This window comes from Salmo salar, chromosome ssa01 (genome assembly GCF_905237065.1).
Source record: "Salmo salar chromosome ssa01, Ssal_v3.1, whole genome shotgun sequence".
Taxonomy (NCBI): domain Eukaryota; kingdom Metazoa; phylum Chordata; class Actinopteri; order Salmoniformes; family Salmonidae; genus Salmo; species Salmo salar.
The window spans coordinates 157,312,526-157,338,024 of NC_059442.1; the positions used below are offsets into that span (position 1 = coordinate 157,312,526).

The 25,499-nt window shown below is 44.6% G+C and overlaps 1 protein-coding gene across 4 annotated transcripts in view; it reads left to right on the forward strand.

Annotated features, from left to right (window-relative positions):
• The first annotated feature begins 2,768 nt into the window (after positions 1-2,768).
• Positions 2,769-25,499, forward strand: part of LOC106594322 (uncharacterized) — a 30,978-nt gene continuing 8,247 nt past the window's right edge. For 2 of the 4 annotated variants that reach the window (XR_006758500.1, XM_045692986.1), the window contains exons 1-9: positions 2,769-3,401; positions 20,223-20,318; positions 21,150-21,383; positions 21,800-21,959; positions 22,800-23,368; positions 23,697-23,810; positions 24,066-24,158; positions 25,062-25,133; positions 25,219-25,305. Coding sequence is in view for 3 of the 4 variants with exons in the window: in XM_045692986.1 (XP_045548942.1) it covers positions 2,811-3,401; positions 20,223-20,318; positions 21,150-21,383; positions 21,800-21,959; positions 22,800-23,368; positions 23,697-23,810; positions 24,066-24,158; positions 25,062-25,133; positions 25,219-25,305 (2,016 nt within the window). In the remaining variant the exon portion in view is untranslated. Of the gene's footprint in view, positions 3,402-5,353; positions 5,999-20,222; positions 20,319-21,149; positions 21,384-21,799; positions 21,960-22,799; positions 23,369-23,696; positions 23,811-24,065; positions 24,159-25,061; positions 25,134-25,218; positions 25,306-25,499 lie in introns of those variants that run through there. The other 2 variants (XM_045692989.1, XM_045692994.1) reach the window with 2 other exon arrangements.

Here is a 25,499-nt window from a genome sequence, read left to right on the forward strand (position 1 = left end):
GAGGTGGTGGGTGGGGAGGTGCTGGGTGGGGAGGTGGTGGGTGGGGAGGTGGTGGGTGGGGAGGTGCTGGGTGGGGAGGTGGTGGGTGGGGAGGTGCTGGGTGGGGAGGTGCTGGGTGGGGAGGTGCTGGGTAGGGAGGTGCTGGGTGGGAAGGTGGTGGGTGGGGAGGTACTGGGTGGGGAGGTGGTGGGTGGGGAGGCGTGGGTGGGGAGGCGGTGGGTGGGGAGGCGGTGGGTGGGGAGGCGGTGTGTGGGGAGGTGCTGGGTGGGGAGGTGGTGGGTGGGGAGGTGGTGGGTGGGGAGGTGCTGGGTGGGGAGGTGGTGGGTGGGGAGGTGGTGGGTTGACGGTAACACTTGCTGCAAGACAGCGAGAGACAGAACAGGGGTAAACAATCATTTAAATACATCACAAGATGTACGGCCGTTGTTGAGAGGAGAGCAAGCTGATCATCGTACAGGGATTCCCATAGGTTATTTAGCAAGAGTGGTGAGGTTCCATTATTATTTTATATCTACAGTATATTTTATTTATTCACTTTTTCCCCAAACAATTACAAACATACACATACGAACCACAACATACAGACGCACACAAACATCGAATACACCCCAACTGCCCACCCACATGTTCATACCCCTATCTCCAGTGCCTGCATTATTGTTCGCCACATGGCCTCAAATTACACCATTTGTTTTTCTCTGTTGTCCATGCACTTTTAATATTTAAATAATAAATCATTTGATTTTATCATTGTGTTAATGATGGCAGATTGATTGATTTCCAAGTGTTAAGAATACATTTCTTCAAGATGAATTATTCTGCTGTGCTCATTGACTATAGGGTAAAGGTGATTGACATTTCGCACGTGGCTAATTGATAGTAAAGGAGGAGGAGTGACATAATGCTGTGCTGTTGATGAGAACATTTGTAAACATCACAGATATTGTCACGTCCTGGCCAGTATAAGGTTAATTGGTATTGTAGTTTGGTCAGGACGTGGCAGAGGGTATTCGTGTTATGTGGTTCGGGGTGGTGTGTTTGTTGAAGGGGCATTTGATTTAAGTATTCCGGGGTTTTTGGGCACTGTTTGGTTTTCATGTATTCTATGTTTAGTCTAGTGTGTCTGTTTCTATGTTTTGGTTAATTGGGGTTGGGACTCTCAGTTGAAGGCAAGTGTTGTCTATTTGCCTTTGATTGAGAGTCCCATATATTAGGGTGTGTGTGTGATTTGTGGGTGATTGTTCTGTGTTAGCCTTGTGCCTTGCAGACTGTCAGTAGATCGTTCGCTCTCTTGTTTGTTGTTTTTGTGTTCGTTTTGATTTAATTAAATGTTCAAAATGAACAACCGCATGCCTGCTGCGTTTTGGTCCTCCTTCACCGTCGACGAGCGTGACAGATATAAATTCCTGCTGTGCCCATGATAAAGGATGTGATGTGAATTATGTTGTAGCCTACTACTGAATCAAAGTAGAATGTGAGGATAATCATTCAGACTAGCCTTACTGAACTTACGTTAACTACATTAGTATACTACGTCTGTAATAGTTGATGAATATCTGGGATAGTTCACACACAATATCCCAATTTCCACGTTTTTTCAACTTAACTTTCAACTACCATTTATTTGATCAATTTATCTTGATAACACTGCCTGTCATACTATCGCTCTGTAACAGGTTCACCATGGGGAGAGAAGGCCTGCTATTCATCTTTTTCCTGCTGCTTCCACTGGCCTTGGTCTGGGAAGACCCCCAACCCTCAACTCAATTAGTGATCTCAGTAATATTGAGTTTGGCCACCACTTCCCACGTCGCGGCTTATATCTGCTCTACTTCATCGCCCACAACCCAGTTGTGGATAACAACGATGCCCTCGGAGACTGGGGGGTCCATTTCTACAGTAACTTTCAAAGGGTGTTTCCACCGCTGCAAGATCAAAACCTACATTACAGACTTACTATGCTGTTTTTCATGGTTCGGGCTAGGCCCTTCTAGATGATTCTGTGCTTCCAACTTTGTGGCAGCAATATGGGGAAGGCCCTTTCCTGTTTCAGCATGACAATGCCCCCGTACACAAAGCGAGGTCCATACAGAAATGGTTTGTCGAGATCGGTGTGGAAGAACTTGACTGGCCTGCACATAGCCCTGACCTCAACCCCATCAAACACCATTGGGTTGAATTGGAACGACTGTGAGCCAGGCCTAATCATCCAACATCAGTGTCCAACCTCACTAATGCTTTTGTGGCTGAACGGAAGCAAGTCCCTTCAGCAATGTTCCAACATCTAGTGGAAAGCCTTTCCAGAAGAGGGGAGACCATTATTGCAGCAAAGGGGGGACCAACTCCATATTAACGCCCATGATTTTGAAATGAGATGTCTGACAAGCAGGTGTCCACATACTTTTGGTCATGTAGTATATATGTTTACCATGTCCATCCGACCTGGGACCCAGACTCGATTCTTTCTGAATAAATTATTACGAACCTTCTGCAAAGACAATTCCCCTGGGAACGCTAAAAGAGAACCATGTTCTTTTTAATTTCTTGTCAGTGAGTTCACAACCTCAAATCTACACAGAACTAGTCAGCTTGTCTTGAATAGTACAGATGTAGGATCTTAATTTCATAACTCTTTTTCTGCCAAGAATTGATTTCCCTTAACCAAAAATGTCAACCCCTACAAAAATGTCCATTAATTATAATCCACATGAAATTTTAACTTCCAGTTGTTGCAGGATTATTTTCCTGCATAGCAGAACTTGCTCGAGTTCTGTCGTCTGTCTGTGTGAGAGTGAACAACAACAGTCTAAATGGCTCAGCAGGGAGTTCTGCTGGAGAAGGAACAGTTCTGTTGTTCTGTCTGTCTGGATCTACTGAAGGAGCCGGTGGCTATTCCCTGTGGACACAGTTACTGTAGAAGCTGTATTGAGGGCTACTGGGATCAGGATGACCAGGGCATCTACAGCTGTCCTCAGTGCAATCAGACCTTCACTCCAAGGCCTACTCTGAGGATAAACAACATGTTGGCTGAGGTGGTGGAGACACTGAAGAAGACAGGACTCCAGGCTGCTCCCCCTGCTCTGTGCTATGCTGGACCTGGAGATGTGGCGTGTGATTACTGCACTGGGACCAGAAAGCAGAAAGCCCTCATGTCCTGTCTGGTGTGTCTGGTGTCTTACTGTGAGACTCACCTCCAACATCACAATGATGTTCCTGTACTAAAGAAACACAAGCTGGTCAAAGCCACCGCACAACTACAGGAGAACATCTGCTCTCATCATGACCAACTGCTGGAGGTTTACTGTCGTACCGATCAACAGTGGATCTGTTATCATTGTCTGATGGATAAACATAAAGGCCATGATACAGTGTCAGCTGCAGCAGAGAGGACTGAGATACAGGTTAGACCAGAACAATTCTAAACATAGAATTTAAGACACAGTAGGAAGACTTTTAATAGGAGAAAGAAAAAGTAACATTGTTCAAATAAACTTGATCCAAAGCAGATGAAATATGAAAGTGAAACCTGAGTTATCCAAGTCTATGAGCATTTGAAACCCCATTATCATTCTGAATGCTCTTTTATCAGTCCAAAGTTCAGTCTCTCTAATACATGTTGTGTATTGTAAAAACCATAATCATCCAATCAATTGTGTGCTGTGGTGACTGTGTAGTAACTGTGTGCTGTAGTGAATGTGTAGTAACTGTGTGCTGTGGTGACTGTGTAGTAACTGTGTGCTGTGGTGACTGTGTAGTAACGGTGTGCTGTGGTGACTGTGTAGTAACTGTGTGCTGTGGTGACTGTGTAGTAACTGTGTGCTGTGGTAACTGTGTAGTAACTGTGTGCTGTGGTGAATGTGTAGTAACTGTGTGCTGTGGTGACTTTGTAGTAACTGTGTGCTGTGGTGACTGCAGAGTAACTGTGTGCTGTGGTGACAGTGTGTAGGAACTGTGTAATGTGGTAACTGTGTAGTAACTGTGTGCTGTGGTGACTGTGTAGTAACTGTGTACTGCGGTGACTGCATAGTAACTGTGTGCTGTGGTGAATTTGTCGTAACTGTGTGCTGTGGTGGCTGTGTAGTAACTGTGTACTATGGTGACTGTGTAGTAACTGTGCTGTGGTGACTGTGTAGGAACTGTGTGCTGTGGTGACTGTGTAGGAACTGTGTGCTGTGGTGACTGTAGTAACTGTGTGCTGTGATGACTGCAGAGTAACTGTGTGCTGTGGTGACTGTGTAGGAACTGTGTGCTGTGGTGACTGTGTAGTAGCTGTGTGCTGCGGTGAATGTGTAGTAACTGTGTGCTGTGGTGAATGTGTAGTAACTGTGTGCTGTGGTGACTGTGTACTAACTGTGTGCTATGGTGAATGTGTAGTAACTGTGTGCTGTGGTGAATGTGTAGTAACTGTGTGCTGTGGTGACTGTGTACTAACTGTGTGCTATGGTGAATGTGTAGTAACTGTGTGCTGTGGTGACTGTGCAGGAACTGTGTGCTTTGGTGACTATGTAGTAACTGTGTGCTGTGGTGACTGTGTAGTAACTGTGTGCTGTGGTGACTGTGTAGTAACTGTGTGCTGTGGTGACTGTGTAGTAACTGTGTGCTGTGGTGACTGTGTAGTAACTGTGTGCTGTGGTGACTGTGTAGGAACTGTGTAATGTGGTGACTGTGTAGTAACTGTGTGCTGTGGTGACTGTGTAGTAACTGTGTACTGCGGTGACTGTGTAGTAACTGTGTGCTGTGGTGACTGTGTAGTAGCTGTGTGCTGCGGTGAATGTGTAGTAACTGTGTGCTGTGGTGAATGTGTAGTAACTGTGTGCTGTGGTGACTGTGTACTAACTGTGTGCTATGGTGAATGTGTAGTAACTGTGTGCTGTGGTGACTGTGCAGGAACTGTGTGCTTTGGTGACTATGTAGTAACTGTGTGCTGTGGTGACTGTGTAGTAACTGTGTGCTGTGGTGACTGTGTAGTAACTGTGTGCTGTGGTGACTGTGTAGTAACTGTGTGCTGTGGTGACTGTGTAGTAACTGTGTGCTGTGGTGACTGTGTAGGAACTGTGTAATGTGGTGACTGTGTAGTAATTGTGTGCTGTGGTGACTGTGTAGTAACTGTGTACTGCGGTGACTGTGTAGTAACTGTGTACTGTGGTGAATGTGTAGTAACTGTGTGCTGTGGTGAATGTGTAGTAACTGTGTGCTGTGGTGAATGTGTAGTAACTGTAAGCTGGATCTTGTTTTCCCTCTCTCTCATTTCTCTCTCTCTCTCCCTTCCTCCCTCTGCTTCTCTAACTCCACCCTCTAGCAGAACCAGGAAGTCCCTCCCCCTCCCACAAACTCTCTTCTGAGGAAACGAAACTGATCTGAGTCTCTCTGTCGTCTGTCTGTGTGAGAGTGAACAACAACAGTCTAAATGGCTCAGCAGGGAGTTCTGCTGGAGAAAGACCAGTTCTGTTGTTCTGTCTGTCTGGATCTACTGAAGGAGCCGGTGGCTATTCCCTGTGGACACAGTTACTGTAGAAGCTGTATTGAGGGCTACTGGGATCAGGATGACCAGGGCATCTACAGCTGTCCTCAGTGCAATCAGACCTTCACTCCAAGGCCTACTCTGAGGAAAAACAACATGTTGGCTGAGGTGGTGGAGACACTGAAGAAGACAGGACTCCAGGCTGCTCCCCCTGCTCTGTGCTATGCTGGACCTGGAGATGTGGCGTGTGATTACTGCACTGGGACCAGAAAGCAGAAAGCCCTCATGTCCTGTCTGGTGTGTGTGGTGTCTTACTGTGAGACTCACCTCCAACCTCACTATGATGTTCCTGTACTAAAGAAACACAAGCTGGTCAAAGCCACCGCACAACTACAGGAGAACATCTGCTCTCATCATGACCAACTGCTGGAGGTTTACTGTCGTACCGATCAACAGTGGATCTCGTATCAATGTATGATGGATAAACATAAAGGCCATGATACAGTGTCAGCTGCAGCAGAGAGGACTGAGATACAGGTTAGACCAGAACAATTCTAAACATAGAATTTAAGACACAGTAGGAAGACTTTTAATAGGAGAAAGAAAAAGTAACATTGTTCAAATAAACTTGATCCAAAGCAGATGAAATATGAAAGTGAAACCTGAGTTATCCAAGTCTATGAGCATTTGAAACCCCATTATCATTCTGAATGCTCTTTTATCAGTCCAAAGTTCAGTCTCTCTAATACATGTTGTGTATTGTAAAAATCAAATTTCAAATCAAATTTATTTTTATATAGCCCTTCGTACATCAGCTGATATTCTCAAAGTGCTGTACAGAAACCCAGCCTAAAACCCCAAACAGCAAGCAAAGCATGTGAAAGAAGCACGGTGGCTAGGAAAAACTCCCTAGGAAAAACTCCCTAGAAAGGCCAAAAACCTAGGAAGAAACCTAGAGAGGAACCAGGCTATGAGGGGTGGCCAGTCCTCTTCTGGCTGTGCAGGGTGGATATTATAACAGAACATGGTCAAAATGTTAAAATGTTAAAATGTTCATAAATGACCAGCATGGTCAAATAATAATAATCATAGTAGTTGTCGAGGGTGCAACAAGCACGTCCGGTGAACAGGTCAGGGTTCCATAGCCGCAGGCAGAACAGTTGAAACTGGAGCAGCAGCACGGCCAGGTGGACTGGGGACAGCAAGGAGTCATCATACCAGGTAGTCCTGAGGCATGGTCCTAGGGCTCAGGTCCTCCGAGAGAAAGACAGAAAGAGAGAAAGAGAGAATTAGAGAGAGCATATTTAAATACACACAGGACACCGGATAAGACAAGAGAAATACTCCAGATGTAACAGACTGACCCTAGCCCCCGACACATAAACTACTGCAGCATAAATACTGGAGGCTGAGACAGGAGGGATCAGAAGACACTGTGGCCCCATCCGATGATACCCCGGACAGGGCCAAACAGGCAGGATATAACCCCACCCACTTTGCCAAAGCACAGGCCCCACACCACTAGAGGGATGTCTCCAACCACCAACTTACCGTCCTAAGACAAGGCCGAGTATAGCCCACAACGATCTCCGCCATGGCACAACCCAAGGGGGGGGCGCCAACCCAGACAGGAAGACCACGTCAGTGACTCAACCCACTCAAGTGACGCACCCCTCCCATGGACGGCATGGAAGAACACCGGTAGGCCAGTGACTCAGCCCCTGTAAAAGGGTTAGAGGCAGAGAATCCCAGTGGAAAGAGGGGAACCGGCAAGGCAGAGACAGCAAGGGCGGTTCGTTGCTCCAGCCTTTCCGTTCACCTTCACACTCCTGGGCCAGACTATACTTAATCATAGGACCTACTGAAGAGATAAGTCTTCAGTAAAGACTTAAAGGTTGAGACTGAGTCTGCGTCTCTCACATTGGTAGGCAGACCATTCCATAAAAATGGAGCTCTATAGGAGAAAGCCCTACCTCCAGCCGTTTGCTTAGAAATTCTAGGGACAATTAGGAGGCCTGCGTCTTGTGACCGTAGCGTACGTGTAGGTATGTACGGCAGGACCAAATCGGAAAGATAGGTAGGAGCAAGCCCATGTAATGCTTTGTAGGTTAGCAGTAAAACCTTGAAATCAGCCCTTGCCTTAACAGGAAGCCAGTGTAGGGAGGCTAACACTGGAGTAATATGATCAAATTTTTTGGTTCTAGTCAGGATTCTAGCAGCCGTATTTAGCACTAACTGAAGTTTATTTAGTGCTTTATCCGGGTAGCCGGAAAGTAGAGCATTGCAGTAGTCCAGCCTAGAAGTAACAAAAGCATGGATTAATTTTTCTGCGTCATTTTGGACAGAAAATTTCTGATTTTTGCAATGTTACGTAGATGGAAAAAAGCTGTCCTTGAAACAGTCTTGATATGTTCTTCAAAAGAGAGATCAGGGTCCAGAGTAACGCCGAGGTCCTTCACAGTTTTATTTGAGACGACTGTACAACCATCCAGATTAATTGTCAGATTCAACAGAAGATCTCTTTGTTTCTTGGGACCTAGAACAAGCATCTCTGTTTTGTCCGAGTTTAAAAGTAGAAAGTTTGCAGCCATCCACTTCTTTATGTCTGAAACACAGGCTTCTAGCGAGGGCAATTTTGGGGCTTCACCATGTTTCATTGAAATGTACAGCTGTGTGTCGTCTGCATAGCAGTGAAATTTAACATTATGTTTTCGAATGACATCCCCAAGAGGTAAAATATATAGTGAAAACAATAGTGGTCCTAAAACGGAACCTTGAGGAACACCGAAATTTACAATTGATTTGTCAGAGGACAAACCATTCACAGAGACAAACTGATATCTTTCCGACAGATAAGATCTAAACCAGGCCAGAACTTGTCCATGTAGACCAATTTGGGTTTCCAATCTCTCCAAAAGAATGTGGTGATCGATGGTATCAAAAGCGGCACTAAGATCTAGGAGCACGAGGACAGATGCAGAGCCTCGGTCTGACGTCATTAAAAGGTCATTTACCACCTTCACAAGTGCAGTCTCAGTGCTATGATGGGGTCTAAAACCAGACTGAAGCGTTTCGTATACATTGTTTGTCTTCAGGAAGGCAGTCAGTTGCTGTGCAACAGCTTTTTCTAAAATTTTGGAGAGGAATGGAAGATTCGATATAGGCCGATAGTTTTTTATAATTTCTGGATCAAGATTCGGCTTTTTCAAGAGAGGCTTTATTACTGCCACTTTTAGTGAGCTTGGTACACATCCGGTGGATAGAGAGCCGTTTATTATGTTCAACATAGGAGGGCCAAGCACAGGAAGCAGCTCTTTCAGTAGTTTAGTTGGAATAGGGTCCAGTATGCAGCTTGAGGGTTTGGAGGCCATGATTATTTTCATCATTGCGTCAAGCGATATAGTACTAAAACACTTTAGTATCTCCCTTGATCCTAGGTCCTGGCAGAGTTGTGCAGACTCAGGACAATGGAGCTTTGGAGGAATACCCAGATTTAAAGAGGAGTCTGTAATTTGCTTTCTAATGATCATGATCTTTTCCTCAAAGAAGTTCATAAATGTATTACTGCTGAAGTGAAAGCCATCCTCCATTTGCGAAGGCTGCTTTTTAGTTAGCTTTGCGACAGTATCAAAAAGAAATTTCGGATTGTTCTTATTTTCCTCAATTAAGTTGGAAAAATAGGATGATCGAGCAGCAGTAAGGGCTCTTCGATACTGCACGGTACTGTCTTTCCAAGCTAGTCGGAAGACTTCCAGTTTGGTGTGGCGCCATTTCCGTTCCAATTTTCTGGAAGCTTGCTTCAGAGCTCGTGTATTTTCTGTATACCAGGGAGCTAGTTTCTTATGACAGATGTTTTTAGTTTTTAGGGGTGCAACTGCATCTAGGGTATTGCGCAAGGTTAAATTGAGTTCCTCGGTTAGGTGGTTAACTGATTTTTGTCCTCTGACGTCCTTGGGTAGGCAGAGGCAGTCTGGAAGGGCATCAAGGAATCTTTGGGTTGTCTGAGAATTTATAGCACGACTTTTAATGCTCCTTGGTTGGGGTCTGAGCAGATTATTTGTTGCAATTGCAAACGTAATAAAATGGTGGTCCGATAGTCCAGGATTATGAGGAAAAACATTTAGATCCACAACATTTATTCCATGGGACAAAACTAGGTCCAGAGTATGACTGTGGCAGTGAGTAGGTCCAGAGACATGTTGGACAAAACCCACTGAGTCGATGATGGCTCCGAAAGCCTTTTGGAGTGGGTCTGTGGACTTTTCCATGTGAATGTTAAAGTCACCAAAAATTAGAATATTATCTGCTATGACTACAAGATCCGATAGGAATTCAGGGAACTCAGTGAGGAACACTGCATATGGCCCAGGAGGCCTATAAACAGTAGCTATAAAAAGTGAGTGAGTAGGCTGCATAGATTTCATGACTAGAAGCTCAAAAGACGAAAACGTCATTGTTGTTTTTTTTTGTAAATTGAAATTTGCTATCGTAAATGTTAGCAACACCTCCGCCTTTGCCGGATGCACGGGGGTATGGTCACTAATGTAACCTGGGGTGAGGCCTCATTTAACACAGTAAATTCATCAGGCTTAAGCCATGTTTCAGTCAGGCCAATCACATCAAGATTATTATCAGTGATTAGTTCATTGACTATAACTGCCTTGGAAGTGAGGGATCTAACATTAAGTAACCCAATTTTGAGATGTGAGGTATCACAATCTCTTTCAATAATGGCAGGAATGGAGGAGGTCTTTATACTAGTGAGATTGCTAAAGCGAACACCGCCATTTTTAATTTTGCCCAACCTAGATCGAGGCACAGACACGGTCTCAATGGGGGAAGCTGAGCTGACTACACTGACTGTGCTAGTGGCAGACTCCACTAAGCTGGCAGGCTGGCTAACAGCCTGCTGCCTGGCCTGCACCCTATTTCATTGTGGAGCTAAAAACCATAATCATCCAATCAATTGTGTGCTGTGGTGACTGTGTAGTAACTGTATGCTGTGGTGACTGTGTAGTAACTGTGTGCTGTGGTGACTGTGTAGTAACTGTGTGCTGTGGTGACTGTGTAGTAACTCTGTGCTGCGGTTACTGCATAGTAACTGTGTGCTGTGGTGACTGTGTAGTAACTGTGTGCTGTGGTGACTGTGTAGTAACTGTGTGCTGTGGTGACTGTGTAGTAACTGTGTGCTGTGGTGACTGTGTAGGAACTGTGTAATGTGGTGACTGTGTAGTAACTGTGTGCTGTGGTGAATGTGTAGTAACTGTGTGCTGTGGTGACTGTGTAGTAACTGTGTGCTGTGGTGACTGTGTAGGAACTGTGTGCTGTAGTGACTGTGTAGTAACTGTCTGTCCACAAGTCAGAGTCCACTAGGATGACACACCAAATGTGTTTGATGAATCGTGGGAAAAGAGCAGGAATAGGTTATTATAGGCTACAGTCCAAGTTATGTCTTCCAATTGTGCGACTGCTGTCGGCATCCAAAGATTATCCAATTTGAATATACACTTGGAGGTAAGGATGACAGCAGTGGTGTAGTCTACTGCGATACGGATATTACTTTTTATTGATATCTACATAGCGCATTGATGTGAATCACACTGCTGCTCTCTCATTTAGCTACAGTTGAAGTTGGAAGTTTACATACACCTAAGCCAAATACATTTAAACTCAGTTTTTCACAATTCCTGACATTTAATCCTAGTAAAAATTCCCTGTCTTAGGTCAGTTAGGATCATCACTTTATTTTATGTGAAATGTGAAATGTCAGAATAATAGTAGAGAGAATGATTTATTTCAGTTTTTATTTCTTTCATCACATTCCCAGTGGGTCAGAAGTTTACATACACTCAATTATTATTTGGTAGCATTGCCTTTAAATTGTTTAACTTGGGTCAAACATTTTGGGTAGCCTTCCACAAGTTCCCCACAATAAGTTGGGTGAATTTTGGCCCATTCCTCCTGACAGTGTCACAGGCGTCGTTTTGAACAAACCAAGACGCAGCGTGTATAGTGCTCATCTTCTTTTATTTTGAGAGAACACTTGAACAAAATAACCAAACGACAAACAACAGTTCCGTAAGGTACAACGACTATACGGAAACAACCACCCACAAAACCCAAAGGAAAACAGGCTGCCTAAGTATGGCTTCCAATCAGAGACAATGAAAGACACCTGCCTCTGATTGGAAACCATACTCGGCCAAACCTGGAAAACGAAACATATAAAATGAAAACTACAACACATTCCCCTAGAAACCAACAAACCCCAAAACACACAAAACAACCCCCCTGCCACGCCCTGACCATTCTACTATGGCAAATGACCCTTTTACCTGGTCAGGACGTGACAGTAACCCCCCCCACCCCCCCGAAGGTGCAGACCCCGACTGTACCTCAAACAAAACCCCCACAAAAACAACCCCAAACCTAAAGGGAGGGAAGGGAGGGTGGCCACCGTCTATGACGGTTCCTGTGCTACACCCAACCCTTCCGCCAATCTTCCAGCTACGGAGGTGGCTCTGGCTCCGGGTGTAGCCCCCGTTCTGCGCTGCCAACCCCCGCCGGAGGCTCTGGGCTGCAGACCGTCACAGAAGGCCCTGGGCTGCAGACCGTCGCTGAAGACTCTGGGCTGCAGACCGTCGCTGAAGACTCTGGGCTGCAGACCGTCGCTGAAGACTCTGGGCTGCAGACCGTCGCTGAAGACTCAGGGCTGCAGACCGTCGCTGGAGGCCCCGGGCTGAGAGGCGTCGCTGGAGTCCTGTGGTGGCTAATTTCTGCATTACCAAATGAAGAGTTACAAACACACCAGTCCGAGTTAAAACTACATCTTTAATACTTAATTAAGATACTTTTGCAAAAGTTCTTGACCCCCAATAATGCATTCTCTCGAATGAACCAGGAAGGTGATTACAGAATTGCTACAGGGATCTTTTATAGCAACGATACCCCCTTCAACGTACATTGACAAACCACAGATACTTAGTAACAGTTCACAAAGGTTACGTTTTGTATGACAGATATCCATAAAACACATCAGACAGTAACTGCTTGGTCAACAGGATTAATGGTATAGCCCAGTATCTGGTCTCCTTAGAACCGTCCCTCCCTGGTACGGTATTGAACAGAACTATTTCATCCAATGGCATATATCAATTGTCAACTCTAGATACTCCCATCTCAAGCAAACCCCCTCTTGACCCCACTCCTGGACAGGCTCACTGGGGGGAGTGAGCCTCTAGGCCATATATTATCACAGGATAAGTGTGAGATCTAAGAGAGGACATACAAGGGTCCATTTACTGCCTTAATCCTCCCCACAATAAAGAAAATGAGGGAGTGACTTGCTCACAGACATTGTGGAGACAAGTCATTGGTTCCCCATTAATCACGCCATCCCTTCACATGGTTTAAGAATAAGTAAAGACACATTCCCATGACGACAAGTCTGGCCTCTCCCCTCTCTGGGCCCCAAGTGTCTGAGCCCCAGCTAAGGTAGACGTGCAACTGAAAAGACACCAGAGTCCAATGGACACTTTCTAATGACAAGTACCTCAAATAAGCTTATTATACTAATAAAACATCTTAATTATCTATGTTACCCAACTAATTCTGATTCGTCCACGACAGTCCCCGGGCTGAGGGGCGTTGCTGGAGGCCCCGGGCTGAGAGGTGCCGCTGGAGGCCCCGGGCTGAGAGGCGTCGCTGGAGGCCCCGGGCTGAGAGGCGTCGCTGGAGGCCCCGGGCTGAGAGGCGTCGCTGGAGGCCCCGGGCTGAGAGGCGTCGCTGGAGGCCCCGGGCTGAGGGACGTCGCTGGAGGCCCCGGGCTGAGGGACGTCGCTGGAGGCCCCGGGCTGAGGGACGTCGCTGGAGGCCCCGGGCTGAGAGGCGTCGCTGGAGGCCCCGGGCTGAGGGGCGTCGCTGGAGGCTCCGGGCTGAGGAGCGTCGCTGGAGGCTCCGGGCTGAGGAGCGTCGCTGGAGGCTCCGGGCTGAGGAGCGTCGCTGGAGGCTCCAGGCTGAGGAGCTTCGCCGTAGGTTCCGTGCCATGGATCATCACTACTGGTTCCGCGCCATGGAATCATCACTGCAGGCTTTGTGCCATGGATCATCCTTACAGGCTCTGGGCCATGGATCATCACTGGAGGCTTCGTGCCATGGATCATCCCTACAGGCTCCGGGCCATGGATCATCACTGGAGGCTTCGTGCCATGGATTAACCCTACAGGTTCCGGGCCATGGATCATCACTGGAGGCTTCATGCCCTGGATTATCGCTGGAGGCTTCGGACCGTTGATCATTGCTGGAGGCTTCCAACGGGGAGCTGGAACCGGTCTCACCAGACTGGAGAGACGCACAGGAGACTGGGTGCGCAGAGCAGGCACAGGGCACACTGGGCCGTGGAGGCGCACCGGAGGTCTGGAGCTCAGGGCTGGCACACTCCGTCCTGGCTGGATTGTCACTGTAGCCTGGCACAGGCGGAGTGCTGGCACAGGGCGAACTGGGCTGTGCTGGGGAATGAGGGCTGAGCAGGCACTGGCGGCCAGATGCGCTGAGCAGGCACACTCCTTCCTGGCTGAGTGCCAACTCTAGCACGGCAACACTGCGGAGCCCGTACCGACCGCACCAGACTGTGCGAGCGGATGGGCGAGATAGTGCGCACTACCCCGTAATGCATTTCTCGCCCCTCTGTACGCCCGCTCCGCAGTGCCCTTTCCGCCAGCACCATTTCCCGGAATCTCGCGTCGTACTCGGCGCTTGACTCCTTTCTTGGCTCCGGTTTGCTCCACGGCTCTCTCCTGTACACCCGGGAAGTTAGGTCAGGGCTCCCCCCTGACCTAGCCAAACTACCTGTATGCCCCCCCCCCAAAAAAATTGTCTGCCTCTCAGCCTCCTCCTGCTGTTCCAGCCGTTCCTCCCAGTAACGCCGTTCCTCCTTCACTGCCTCTATCTCCTCCAGCGGGCGGCGATACTCTCCCGGCCTTGTCCACGGTCCTGCCCCATCCAGGATTTCCTCCCAGGTCCACGACGCGATGTACCTCCTCCCACGCTGCTTGGTCTTCTTTTGGTGGGTGGTTCTGTCACAGGCGTCGTTTTGAACAGACCAAGACGCAGCGTGTATAGTGCTCATCTTCTTTTATTTTGAGAGAACACTTGAACAAAATAACCAAACGACAAACAACAGTTCCGTAAGGTACAACGACTATACGGAAACAACCACCCACAAAACCCAAAGGAAAACAGGCTGCCTAAGTATGGCTTCCAATCAGAGACAACGAAAGACACCTGCCTCTGATTGGAAACCATACTCGGCCAAACCTGGAAAACGAAACATATAAAATGAAAACTACAACACATTCCCCTAGAAACCAACAAACCCCAAAACACACAAAACAACCCCCCTGCCACGCCCTGACCATTCTACTATGGCAAATGACCCTTTTACCTGGTCAGGATGTGACACGGAGCTGGTGTAACTGAATTAGGTTTGTAGGCCTCCTTGCTCGCACACGCATTTTCAGTTCTACCCACAAGTTTTCTATAGGATTGACGTCAGGGCTTTGTGATGGACACTCCAATACCTTGACTGTTGTCCTTAAGCCATTTTGCCACAACTTTGGAAGTATGCTTGGGGTCATTGTCCATTTGGAAGACCCATTTGCAACCAAGCTTTAACTTCCTGACTGATGTCTTGAGATGTTGCTTCAATATATCCACATTATTTTCCTGCCTCATGATGCCATCTATTTTGTGAAGTGCACCAGTCTCTCCTGCAGAAAAGCACCCCCACAACATGATGCTGCAACTCCCGTGCTTCACGGTTGTTCTTCAGCTTGCAAGCCTCCCCCTTTTCCCTCCAAACATAACGCTGGTCATTATGGCCAAACAGTTCTATTTTTCTTTCATCAGACAAGAGGACATTTCTCCAAAAAGTACGATCTTTGTCCCCATATGCAGTTGCAAACCGTAATCTGGCATTTTTATGGCAGTTTTGGAGCAGTGGCTTCTTCCTTGCTGAGCGGCCTTTCAGGTTATGTCGATATAGGACTCGTTTAACTGTGGATATAGATACTTTTGTACCTGTTTCCTCCAGCATCTTCACAAGGTCCTTTGCTGTTGTTCTGGGATTGATTTGCACTTTTCGCACCAAAGTATGTTCATCTCTAGGAGACAGAATGCGTCTCCTTCCTGAGCGGTATGACGGCTGCGCGGTCCCATGGTGTTTATACTTGCGTACTATTGTTTGTACAGATGAACGTGGTACCTTCAGGTGTTTTGAAATTGCTCCCAAGGATGAACCAGACTTGTGGAGGTCTACAATTTCTTTTCTGAAGTCTTGGCTGATTTCTTTTGATTTTCCCATGATGTCAAGCAAAGAGGCACTGAGTTTGAAGGTAGGCCTTGAAATACATCCACAGGTACACCTCCAATTGAATCAAATGATGTCAATTAGCCTATCAGAAGCTTCTAAAGTCATGACATCATTTTCTGGAATTTTCCAAGCTGTTTAAAGGCACGGTCAACTTAGTGTATGTAAACTTCTGACCCACTGGAATTGTGATACAGTGAATTATAAGTGAAATAATCTGTCTGTAAACAGTTGTTGGAAAAATTACTTGTGTCATGCACAAAGTAGATGTCCTAACTGACTTGCAAAAACTATAGTTTGTTAACAAGAAATGTGTGGAGTGGTTGAAAAACGAGTTTTAATGACTCCAACCTAAGTGTATGTAAACATCTGACTTCAACTGTATTTGTGCCTTACGGATTGTGGTTGTTGTGGATGGCTGTTCACAAATCTAAATGTCTATTTGAACCCAATAATGATTGAAATCAAGAAGTTTAAGCTGCCTATCAATCATTGTTTTTGAAACCAGTGGACAGCCAGTGAAAAATGTTCTCTTGCAACAGCTGCATAGTGCGGATCAAAGCTTTTGGAATAAAAGTGGGGCTTTTATTGCTCTATCTAATTCATGCTGATAAAAAAACATCCATAGGCCTAATGGACACACTTTTGCTAGACTTAAAGAGGCAATCTGTATTTGCTACATCCATTTTTGGACTTTGCACATTCTTGGCATTCTCTCAATCAGCTTCATGAGGTAGTCACCTGGAATGCATCTCAATTAACAGGTGTGCCTTGGTAAAAATCTGATTTGTCGAATTTCTTTCCTTCTTAATGTGTTTGAGCCAATCAGTTTTGTTGTGACAAGGTAGAGGTGGTATACAGAAGATAGCCCTATTTGGTAAAAGCCCAAGTCCATATTATGGCAAGAACAGCTCAAATAAGCAAAGAAAAATGACAGTCCATCATTACTTTAAGACATGAAGGTCAGTCAATGCGGAACATTTCAAGAACTTTGAAAGTGCAGTTGCAAAAACTATCAAGCGCTATGATGAAACTGGCTCTCATGAGGACCGCCACAGGAATGTTGATATCATGGCTGGTCAGTACTTGCATCCATAGCTTTGTCTATTAATCTGAGAGTGGTTCCATTTCTCCAGGCCAATCCCTCAGCTTCTTACCTAAACAGAAGTGGGGTGACCGTTTTGTTACACATGTAAATAGCACTTTTCAGTAATGCTCAAAGCATGCAATTCCATGAGCACAGCATTTATTTTTCAACTAGAATCAATGAGACCAATCAGTCCTCCATGATAACAAAATCATAAACAACAGAATAGGGCTGGCTGATAAGTCTTTAGATTTCGGTTTATGATCAGGTAAAACAATTTGGCTAATCTATACTTCCATATTTCCAAGTCTTATTTTTGAAGATCAAGGGGTATAACATTTATTGGAATGACTGGAATTCTGATAGACTTTGGTTTTTAATGTAAAGATATAATTTAAGCGTATTATTATATGTAGTAGAAAGCGATGGGTTAGAAGAAGCCAACATAACCAACCCATAAAGTAAAATGTAACATCCGTATATGGCCAGCTATGTAAACTTTAACATTGATTTATCCTGCAATAGATGTCGTTCAATTGGTAACATACATTTTTGTCTTCTTCTAAAGCCTCTTAAGGGGAAAGTAATCTAAAAGTAACTGAATGTAATCAGATTACGTTACTGAGTTTGGACAGGTAATTAGTAACTGTAATGGATTACTTTTAGAAAGTAACATACACAACCCTGGTGATGACTGTGTAGTAACCGTGTGCTGTGGTGACTGTGTAGTAACCGTGGGCTGTGGTGACTGTGGTAACCGTGGGCTGTGGTGACTGTGTAGTAACTGTATGCTGTTGTGACTGTGTAGTAACTGTGCCGTGGTGACTGTGTAGTAACTGTGCTGTGGTGACTGTTGTCGTGTCTTTGGGGGTACCATTAAACGGAAGATATGTTTATCAATTAGCTCCCTGTAATTATTATCACGCGATTAAACTGATTAATCGTTTAATTGTAATTAACTAGGAGATCGGGGCACCAAGGAGAATATTCAGATTACAAAGCTATAATTTTCCTAATATAACTTTCCTGTACTATAATATTATATTCTATTATCTTCTAGTTTAATTGGTGTATTTACCTCTAGTCCAGTCTCATTCCAAAACGTCGTAAATTGTTGTATCTGCACGAACCCAGTCTTTACTAAAATCATCCATACATCAATTGTCTTAAAATCATTTATTTACTACACTAAGTAATTAACAGAAAAACATACAAACAGTCATTATCGTCACAAAGGATTGGTATCGGAATGTGCCCTACTGGCTAAACAGGCAGGTCGGCCTGTTGAACAATGGATCATAAAAGGTCGGCTGAGAAGTTACACAGGGTGATTTAATATTAACAATTGACAATTGAAGGCTCACTCATTCGGGAACAATTGCAATCAATATATATTTACGCTCAGTGTGTCGTTCTGATTCTTGTTGGAGAGTAGTTCTGTTGGGGAGTTTTGTCCACGTTCTCTCTCTCTCTCTCTCTCGGTTAGAATGGATCTTTCAGAGCGACATTCATTAATGTCGTCATCGAATGGTTGCTTCGTTGGTCTTCGCGTTCAATTATATAATTTACTTAGCTGCAGACTAATAATTAATATCAAAGACTTGTTCTTATTCTGTCAGTATCGATAGTCTAAAAGTTAACCACGTGGTATGGTTCACTTTCAGTAGAGGAATTGGAAGGTAAAACCTATTAGCCAACGGAGTGTAGGCCTGGTTTGAAGAAATGTAAATCCGGGGGTGTTTTATAGTGCCCATAGAACAGCTTGTCAAATGACGCCTGGTTCTGTATGGGTCCCTGGGGGCGTGCCTATGACTGAGTTAGATTTGGTTACAGAAATACAATTCTATCACATTACATCAGTACATAGCATCTCAATGTCTTACAAAAGCTTTATCCTTATTAATACATTCTATACAACCATTATGATGCTATTATATAAACAGTTTTATGGTAATATGGCTATATTGTCTCTTCTGAGTATCACAAAATTGTACTAAGCGGATCAGTTCGTAGCTGGATTCTTCACCAATCTTCCATACCTTCTCCAGAACACAAAATGTCGCTTGGCTCTCCAATTCTATGAGTTGGAAGAATTTCCTGTGTCTCTCTATGGGCCATGTGGCCAGAGACTCTCCTGGAATTTTAGAGTTTTTACGACCCTTTACACACAGGGTGGATTGTGTGCAAAAGGGAGGGGTCAACTGTCCTCCCTGTACCAAAAGAGGCAAACGTCATGACACTGTGTAGTAACTGTGTAGTAACTGTGCTGTGGTGACTGTGTACTGTGGTGATTGACATGTGATGTAGGTGAGAACACAGTTTGGTTGAGAGAACTGGCCTTTTTAACAATCAACAATATATATATATTTTGTACCTTTATTTAACTAGGCAAGGCAGTTAAGAACAAATTATTTTTTTACAATGACAGCCTAATTGTGCGCCGCCCAATCACGGCCGGATGTGATACAGCATGCATTCGAACCAGGGACTGTAGTAACACCTCTTGCGCTGAGATGCAGTGCCTTAGACCGCTGTGCCACTCGGAGCCCTAACAATATAGATCATATACTTTTCCAAATGGACTTTCTCCAGATTTTCATCCCTACTGTAACTGCTGTCGTCGGGAATAGAGGACCAAAACGCAGCAGGAATGTGGATGCTCATCTTGTTATTTATTTTAAATAATGAGAACACCAAAATAACAAAATGAAGACCGCACGAACAACAAAACAGTCTTGTCAGGCTCACACAGGCAAAACAAGAAACAATCTCCCACAACACTACACCAAACAATTACCCATATATAGGACTCTCAATCAGAGGCAACGAGAAAGCACCTGCCTCCAATTGAGAGTCCAACCCCCCATTAACCTACACATAGAAATACCACAAACCAGAAATAACATAGAAATACAAAACATAGAACATAGACCAAAACCCGGAAATAATAAATCAAACACCCTACTACATAAATCACCACCCCGAACCACATAAACAAAATACCCTCTGCCACGTCCTGACCAAACTACAATAACAAATAACACTTATACTGGTCGTGTGTGGACACATTAGAAAAACAGTAGGATGGGTCCACACATATGGCTTTGCTTCATTTTACTTTTTTATTTTCACTGCATCAGGTATAACGTAGACAGACGTTTCAGCATTTTAGCGTTCTTCAGTATGTAGGTACCTACGGGATTTTCACACCAACCAAACTTTTGGAAGAGCGTGATGGTCCCCTTTTAATTGCTGTAACTAATGGACATATAAAACTTGGTAGCTCAATGAAGAGTGTTTCTCCACAGAGTCAGCTGGGAATGAGTCAGCAGAAGGTCCAGCAGAGAGTTCAGGAGAGAGAGAAGGTGCTGAAGGAGATCCAACATGCTGTGGAGTGTCTTAAGGTGAGTATTATTATTGACCAGAGGAGATGCACATTTTACTTCCCTCCTCCAGTCAGCCAGTGAGGGAGAGGCCCTCTCCAATCAGACTTCTGAGTCCCCCTGTGGGGAACAGGCGGGGCCGGCACTAGGCATAAGAAACATAAGCTGTCGCTTAGGGCCCCAACCCCCCCCTGAAAATGTTTGAGGGACTCAGCCAGGTTCTGAACTTCCTGTTGAGAGTTAGAGAGTTAGTAGAATACACAAGTTGCAATTTTGAAATGTGGTTGTGTATCAGCAGTTTTCCTCTTGTTATGTCAGTCACTGACAGTCACTCAATTAGCCATGTCAGCAATACATTTTTAGATTGGTAAGTTAGTCTAGCCAGCTATCTAAACTTGTAGTTATCATGGCCAAATTACCGATTGAGCACGAAGGGTACCTGCCCATGGGCCTTGACCTTCAGGGGCCCCAACTGATTTTCACTCTCATGGTATAAGTCAAAATGTGTAGAATTTCAGGAAATTAGCTTTAAACTGCAAAAATGTATCTCCACACCATGGCTAAATGTGTAGAATTGCAGGAAATGTACTTTAAAAAGGAAACATTTTCTCTCTGCCGTCAAGAGGGGGTCACTAAAATGTTTTACCCGCGAGGTGGGGAGACCCCCAAGCAAATCTCTCTTAGGGCCTCCAAAAGGCTAAGGCCATCCCTAGGAACAGGCTGTCTGGGCTCCTAGTTACAGAGAGGATAGACTGATAACATGGAGCCTTCACTATTTTGTCCTTTTCTCTCTATTCATTCTATTCATCTCCCTCTCTCTTTCTTTCTCTTGCTCTCTCTCTCTCCTAACAGCGTTCTGCAGATGCAGCCGTGGAGGACAGTGATCAGATCTTTACTGAGCTGATCCGCTCCATGGAGGAAAGGCGCTCCGAGGTGAAGGAGCTGATCAGAGCCCAGGAGAAGGCTGAAGTGAGTCGAGCTGAAGGACTCCTGGAGCAACTGGAGCAGGAGATAGTTGAGCTGAGGAGGAGAGATGCTGAGCTGGAGCAGCTCTCACACACAGAGGATCACATCCATTTCCTTCAGGTAGCTATACTGTCTTGTTAGACCTATACATGATATGAATATATTTTTAAATCACTGATGAATGATCTTGAGACTGATTCCCTGACCTGTCAATGTTTTTAATTTGCTGTTTTTGATTTTGTTATATTCTTTGTTAATTTTATGGTTTTTACTAGATTACTTGTAGTTTTTCATGTTGTTTGTCTAATTTTTGTAATGACTTGGCGCTGCCTATCTTGGCCAGGACGCTCTTGAAAAAGAGATTTTAAATCTCAATGAGCCTTTCCTGGTTAAATAAAGGTTTAAAAAAAAATAAAAAAAAATAAAAAAAAAAAAAATATGAAGTTACAGTAATGTAAATCTCTCTCTCTCTCTCTCTCTCTCTCTCTCTCTCTCTCTCTCTCTCTCTCTCTCTCTCTCTCTCTCTCTCTCTCCAGAGTTATCAGCCTCTCTCTAGTCCCAGTGTATCTTCAGTCTTGCCCAGCATCGTTGTCTTTCCTCTTCAGTACTTTGGAGATGTGAGTAAGTCTGTGTCTGAGTTGAGAGAGAAAGTAGAAGACCTCCTTAAAGGAGAATGGACCAAGATCTCCACTACAGGTGGGTTGGAAATACTAAATCTGCGAGTTATTCAGGTGGCCCAAATCTGATCTTTTGCCAATTCTGATCTTTTGACCAATCAGATGAGATCTTTTTCCACTAATTGGACAGAAGACCAGAATTGGTCTCGCTGTGTAAACAAAGCCCTTTACTTAAATACTAACTCTTAACTTTCCTAACTTTTGTATGGACTATTTCTATCATTTTACCGATGCTCACAAACCAAATTTTAGTCTGGGGACAATAAAGTTTGATGGATTGATTATTTGATTGATTAAAATAACATCAACTTATACTAAAAGGTCCTACTGTCACACTTATCTTCGTCTTCTGACGATATTGCGAAATCGTCGTCTGAAAAGGTAGACCAAAACGCAACATTTATTCACTCCCAAAATGAACACAAAAATAACAAAAGAGAACGAACGATAAACTGACAATCCTGAAATGTTGACATACACTAACACGGAACAATCTCCCACAAATAACAAACACAAACACACCCTAATATATGGGACTCTCAATCAAAGGCAGATAGACAACACCTGCCTTCAACTGAGAGTCCCAACCCCAATTAACCAAACATAGAAACAGACACACTAGACTAAACATAGAATACATGAAAACCAAACAGTGCCCAAAAACCCCGGAATACTTCAATCAAATGCCCCTTCAACAAACACACCACCCCGAACCACATAACACGAATACCCTCTGCCACGTCCTGACCAAACTACAATACCAATTAACCTTATACTGGCCAGGACGTGACACCTACAGCTATCAAATACAGCATCAAATTGTCATCCTGTGTCCTCCTGTCTCTCTGTCTCTCTCTAGGAATAGCAGGTCATAACAACCACAGCTCCCAGATGAAAGCTGCTCTGCAGCAAGGCGACCCCATGGAGGACAAGGACAGGGGTCAGGAGGTCAAACGCCGCCCAAGCAGCGAGTTCCCTGTTGGAAACCTGGTCGATATTGACAACACTCCGGTCGCCAAATCACTGCACGGAGACAGTGAGAGAGAAAGGGATGGAGAAAGGGAGAAAAAGAGGGATGGAGGGAGGGAAAGAAAAATGGATGGGGCAAGGGATGGTGTGAGGGATAGAGGGTGGAAAAGAGAGAGGGATGGAGGAAGGGAAAGAGACAGGGATGGAGCGAGCAAAGGAGAGAGGAATGGCGGAAGGGAAAGAGAGAGGGATGGAGGAAGGGAAAGAGAGATGGAGGGGGTGAGGGAAGAAGCGATGGATATAGGGTGGGAAAGCGAGAGGGATGGAACGAGAGAAGGAGTGAGGGATGAGGAGGAGAAGAGGTCGTGCTGCTCTCTCTCTGAGCTGAAGAAAGTCCCTCAGTGTCACGTGGAGCTGGCGCCGCTGTCCTTCAGCAGAACTCACAACGTCCTCATACATGTAAGACTCTCTGGCATCGCTCTGTCTGGTCTGAATAACTGTGTGTGGTGTCTTTCTTTGTTATTGATTATGGAGAGAATGAGGAAGAGAAGGTAGATGTCTGAACAGCGCTTTCTTCACCACACTGTCTGTGTGGGTGGACCATTTCAGATTGACATTTCAGATTGACGCCAAGGAACTTGAAGCATTTCACCTCCCCCTCTGCATGATTAAACAGTGCAGATTAATAAAAAAGCTTCCATCTAAAGCGCCTGAGAGTGAACTGGATTGTTGAAATCATTGCTGTCTCTCAGTGTTCATTCATGTCTCTGTCTACCTCCCTATTCAGGTGAATGAGTTCCACCATAAAAGGACATTGAAACCTCATTCTGGACGTCATGTGTGGCACAGTGACTTAGTTAAGATGCCCTGCTCACCAGAAAGCCTCATCAAGACTGGATCGGTGGGTTCATTGATTGATTTATTGATACTTTATTTGTCGATTGACTGGTTCAATAGAATGGTTGGTTGGTTGGTTGGTTAACTGATTGATTGATTTGCTGGCATAATGATTGATTTGTTACTAGGTTGGTTAGTTGAGTGGTTAGTTGGTTGAGTAAATAGTTGATTGATTGGTTACTTGGTTGATTGGTTAGTTGGTTGGTTGATTGGTTAGTTAGTTGGTTGATTGGTCGGTTGGTTGATTGACTTTTCCCAGGTAACCAGCTCTGAGCAAAGTCGGTGGGAGGTGGTCTCTAAACAGCTGGAGAGTCTGGCCAAGAAGACCACTGCATCAGTGGGTGACGTAGAGGTACGACACACACACACACACCTCCATTATCCTAACATTTCCTAACATGCCTCCATCATCCTAACATTTCCTAACATGCCTCTATTATCCTAACATTTCCTAACATGCCTCCATCATCCTAACATTTCCTAACATGCCTCTAGTATCCTAACATTTCCTAACATGCCTCTATTATCCTAACATTTCCTAACATGCCTCCATCATCCTAACATTTCCTAACATGCCTCTATTATCCTAACATTTCCTAACACGACTCTATTATCCTAACATTTCCTAACACGACTCTATTATCCTAACATTTCCTAACATGCCTCCATCATCCTAACATTTCCTAACATGCCTCTATTATCCTAACATTTCCTAACATGCCTCTATTATCCTAACATTTCCTAACATGCCTCCATCATCCTAACATTTCCTAACATGCCTCTATTATCCTAACATTTCCTAACACGACTCTATTATCCTAACATTTCCTAACATGCCTCCATCATCCTAACATTTCCTAACATGCCTCTATTATCCTAACATTTCCTAACATGCCTCTATTATCTGAACATTTCCTAACATGCCTCCATCATCCTAACATTTCCTAACATGCCTCCATCATCCTAACATTTACTAACATTCCTCTATTATCCTAACATTTCCTAACATGCCTCCATCATCCTAACATTTCCTAACATGCCTCCATCATCCTAACATTTCCTAACATGCCTCTATCATCCTAACATTTCCTAACACGCCTCTATTATCCTAACATTTCCTAACACGACTCTATTATCCTAACATTTCCTAACATGCCTCCTCATGTTAACCTGGGTTTGGGGTAACAGTTAAGGAGGGGTTAGCATGTTTGACCAGTACTGTTTAACTATGATCTACATGTTTCTCTCCACTTAGAAAGCCATAAAGAAATACAACCCAAAGTATGAAGCTCAATGGTCCTTTGATGCCCTGCATACCTTTGTTAAGGTCAGTTACCACTTCACTGTGAATGTCAACTCTCTCTAAATGTGTTATGTAGAATTACATATATTCTCCTTTCCCTCTCCTCTAGAAATCACCCAAAGAAGAGAAATACTACATGTCTGTTTTTCCTAAGATAGCAAAGCTGGCCTCCAGCCTGCCTCACTATATCAAGAAGGTAACAACATAGGAACTGCATTATGTACACTATGTAGGGTACAGAGGTAGTGTACTATGTAGGTACAGAGGTAGTGTACTATGTAGGGTACATAAGTAGTGTAATAGGGTACAGAGGTAGTGTACTATGTAGGGCACAGAAGTAGTGTACTATGTAGGGTACAAAGGTAGTGTACTATGTAGGGCACAGAAGTA